The sequence below is a fragment of the Heteronotia binoei genome, chromosome 5 (assembly GCF_032191835.1).
Source record: "Heteronotia binoei isolate CCM8104 ecotype False Entrance Well chromosome 5, APGP_CSIRO_Hbin_v1, whole genome shotgun sequence".
NCBI lineage: Eukaryota > Metazoa > Chordata > Lepidosauria > Squamata > Gekkonidae > Heteronotia > Heteronotia binoei.
In genome coordinates, this window is record NC_083227.1 from 3,629,195 (window position 1) to 3,632,793 (window position 3,599).

A 3,599-nucleotide genomic window follows, 5' to 3' on the forward strand; every position below is an offset into this window, starting at 1 on the left:
GTGGCATGCCGCTGCCAGCGGGGGGTGCCGAGGCCCCAGTGCTGGGTTTTCTCCCAACCTTCCACCGCTTGTACCCCCTTCTTTCATCCTACCCTCCCTCCTCAGCTCTAACCTTGTTCCATCTGCCCAAGCTCACCCCTCCTGCCTTATTCGCCACCCTCCCTTCCAATCTTCCTCCGTCCTGCCTCCATCTTCCCCTCCCTGCGGTAGGAAATGAATCGGGGGTGGGAACTACCCACCCAATCTCACCTCAATTGCTCACCTCCCTCCCAGTCTCCATCCCCTGCTTCCTCCATTTCTACCCCCCAGCCCCTGCCCTCCCCCCCCCTCGCTCACGGAATTTTTAACAACAATGCAACACAACAACTTTGCGCCCAGCTAGGCCCAAAATTATGCGGGGACCAGGCTGACTTTATCAACAGCTGGTGGAAATAAGACACTTCGGAGTGGAGGGCGGGATATAAATCCAATATCATCTTCTTCTTCTTCAAATACATTGCAAACTTCTGGCAACAGATAAAGCTCCAGATCAAAAAAATTACATCGTAGAGTTACCAGTAGAACCAGACGTCCGCCTCTGTAGCCGCTGCTCCTTCTGAGTTCTCGGCCTCACCATGTTGTCGTCGTTCCCTGAGCTCTATTTCAACGTCGACAGTGGCTACCTGGAGGGCCTGGTGCGGGGTTTCAAGGCAGGGGTGCTGAGCCAGTCCGATTACGTCAACCTGGTGCAGTGCGAGAGCCTGGAAGATTTGAAGCTCCATCTCCAGAGCACAGACTATGGGAACTTCCTGGCAAACGAAGCCTCCCCTCTCCCCGTGTCCGTCATTGATGACAAGCTGAAGGAGAAGATGGTGGTAGAGTTCCGCCATATGAGAAATCATGCCTATGAACCCCTGGCCAGCTTTTTGGACTTCATCACGTACAGCTACATGATTGACAACGTGATCCTGCTCATCACCGGGACTCTGCACCAGCGCTCCATTGCCCAGTTGGTGCCCAAATGCCACCCCCTGGGAAGCTTCGAGCAGATGGAGGCAGTGAACATTGCCCAGACTCCGGCAGAGCTGTACAATGCCATCCTGGTAGACACACCCCTGGCTGCCTTTTTCCAGGATTGCATCTCAGAGCAAGACCTTGATGAGATGAACATCGAAATTATTCGTAATGCGCTGTACAAGGCCTACCTTGAGTCCTTCTACAAGTTTTGCAAGATCCTGGGAGGCACGACCGCTGATGCCATGTGCCCCATCCTGGAGTTCGAAGCTGACCGGAGGGCCTTCATTCTCACCATCAACTCCTTTGGCACAGAACTCTCCAAGGAGGATCGGGCCAAGCTGTTCCCCCACTGTGGGAAGCTCTATCCAGAGGGCCTGGCTCAGCTGGCCAGAGCGGATGACTACGAGCAAGTCAAAGCAGTAGCCGATTACTACCCAGAATACAAACTTCTGTTTGAAGGAGCAGGCAGCAACCCTGGTGACAAAACAACAACAACAACACGTGTTTTTTTTTTTTTAAACTCAAAATTTTTTATTTTTTCCAATTTATTTTTTTTGTATTTTTCCAGAGGGCCTGGCTCAGCTGGCCAGAGCAGATGACTACGAGCAAGTCAAAGCAGTAGCCGGGAGGGCGGGGCGACGCGGAGCATGGCGGACGCTTAAGGAATTCCCTCCCGACGACCAGTCCCGCTAACGCGATCCCGCTCCCTTCACACTCAACACAAACGCCTGGGCATGGGCAAGAAAGATACCAGGGGACCCAAGGCAGCAGCTAGAGTCTCCTTAAAAGACCAAAGGACCCTTACCTTCCCGCTGGTAAGCTCGGACGTGTCGGACTCTTCCCCTCAACCCGCAGCGCCACAGTCAATGGCATCAGAGGCCCCCCCCAACCCTGCCGAAAGCCCTCTTTTAACTACTCAAACGTTCCATGAAGTAATGGACCGTTTGGAAGAGACATTGGGCGACAAGATTTCTAAAGCCATTGCCCCTATTCAGTCGGAGTTAAAAAAAACTCAACGAAACCATTTTGGCGGTCTCTCAAACGGCTGACTCTGCGTTTGAAATGGCGTCTAAGGCACACGAAACTGTAGAGGACCTGCAACATTCTAATATATGGCTCCACGAGAAACTTCTGCACCTTGACAAAAAGCAGTAGCCGATTGCTACCCAGAATACAAACTTCTGTTTGAAGGAGCAGGCAGCAACCCTGGTGACAAAACAACAACAACAACAACACGTTTTTTTTTTTTTAACTCAAAATGTTTTATTTTTTCCAATATTTCTACAGTTTTCCAAAACAAACATAGCATAGTTTCAAACATCAATACAATATAGACAAATAAAACAACAATTTTCCCGCACTATTAAGGAGAGAAAGAAAGAGGGGAAAAAGAAAGAAAGAAAAAATTCCATTTAACCTGCTACTCCAATACCCACAGCCAAGACTGGAGGCCCTGTCTCAGATAAATCATACTATTTAAAGCAATATAAAGTTTAAATACTTTTTCGGCATTTGATTTTTTTCCGATGAGTTGGCATTTACGTAGTCAAAAAAAAAATAAACCATCTTTCACTAAAGTTTTCTCCTGCTTTAGGATTGTTGCTAAAAATGAGTTGCGAAGCAATTTTGTCCTGTATAATTATATCCCACACTTTCTGGTACCATAGGGTCAGTGAGGGAAGTCTCGCCGCTTTCCAACATTTTGCTCACAAGGTTTTCCCTGCCAAAATCAAGAGAGAAATAAGTTCCTGTTTCTGTTTGGTGTAATTGTTATCCGGCCAAACGTTAAGCAAGATAGACTCAGGAGTGCGAGGAACGGATTCATTAGTAATGTCTTCAATTTTATTTATCATGGCATTCCAAAAGGACTGTACTTTTGGGCATGACCACCAACAGTGGAAGAAAGATGCAACTTCTCCACACCCTTTCCAGCAGAGAGGAGTGAGGCCTTTTGTCGCATGGCTCAGAGACAAGGGGGTCAGGTACCATCGTGAAGATAGTTTATACTGTTGGAGTTTGAAATTTGTACACCGTGACCTACCCAATGGAGATGACCATACCTTAGACCATTGCTCTTCTGACAATTTAAGAGAGCAATCTTTGCTCCACGCATTTTGTTGAGTTGACTTCTGTGACCAAATTTTTTGATTTAATAAATTATAAATTTTTGAAATCACACCTCTCATAGTCGCGTTTTCATTAAGAATTAATTTTTCAAAAATATTCAATTGGTCTGTAGGTATCATGACAGGAATCACCTTATTTAATGTGTCGTGGAGTTGATGGTATTCATACCAAGGGATATTGGTCTTATATTTGGATTCTAACTGACATCGGGTGAGCAATTTTCCTTTGGAACTGACATCAGCAATTCTTAAGATATTCAGCTGTCTCCAAGTTTTAAAACTCCCTTCAGAAGTTCCCAGAGGAAACCAAGGTTGGCCCAAGGAGGACATAACTGAAGTGGAAGGCTGAACCACAGATGTTCTAAACTTGTCCCATGTTTTCAAAGTACAACCTAAAAAAGGGTTAGTTAACCATTCTTTGCTTCTATCAGCCCTAGAATTCCAGAGGAATTCTCTAAGACGTAGAGGATGGATACT

General features: G+C 46.7%; 1 protein-coding gene across 1 annotated transcript; it reads left to right on the plus strand.

Moving 5' to 3' along the window:
• The first annotated feature begins 576 nt into the window (after positions 1 to 576).
• LOC132571402 (V-type proton ATPase subunit d 1-like) lies at positions 577 to 1,689 on the plus strand. The gene is made up of 2 exons (XM_060238197.1): positions 577 to 1,497; positions 1,565 to 1,689. The coding sequence occupies exons 1-2, from the start codon at positions 615 to 617 to the stop codon at positions 1,687 to 1,689; spliced, it is 1,008 nt and encodes a 335-aa protein (XP_060094180.1). The 5' UTR covers positions 577 to 614.
• Positions 1,690 to 3,599: the final 1,910 nt, after the last annotated feature.

What these genes read in the sequence shown, in the direction of transcription:
- LOC132571402 (XM_060238197.1), top strand. Translation starts at nt 615, where the DNA reads ATGTTGTCGTCGTTCCCTGAGCTCTATTTCAACGTCGACAGTGGCTAC. An exon ending in CAAAACAACAACAACAACAC is followed by an intron (nt 1,498 to 1,564) that starts GTGTTTTTTTTT and finishes GTATTTTTCCAG; the next exon opens with AGGGCCTGGCTCAGCTGGCC.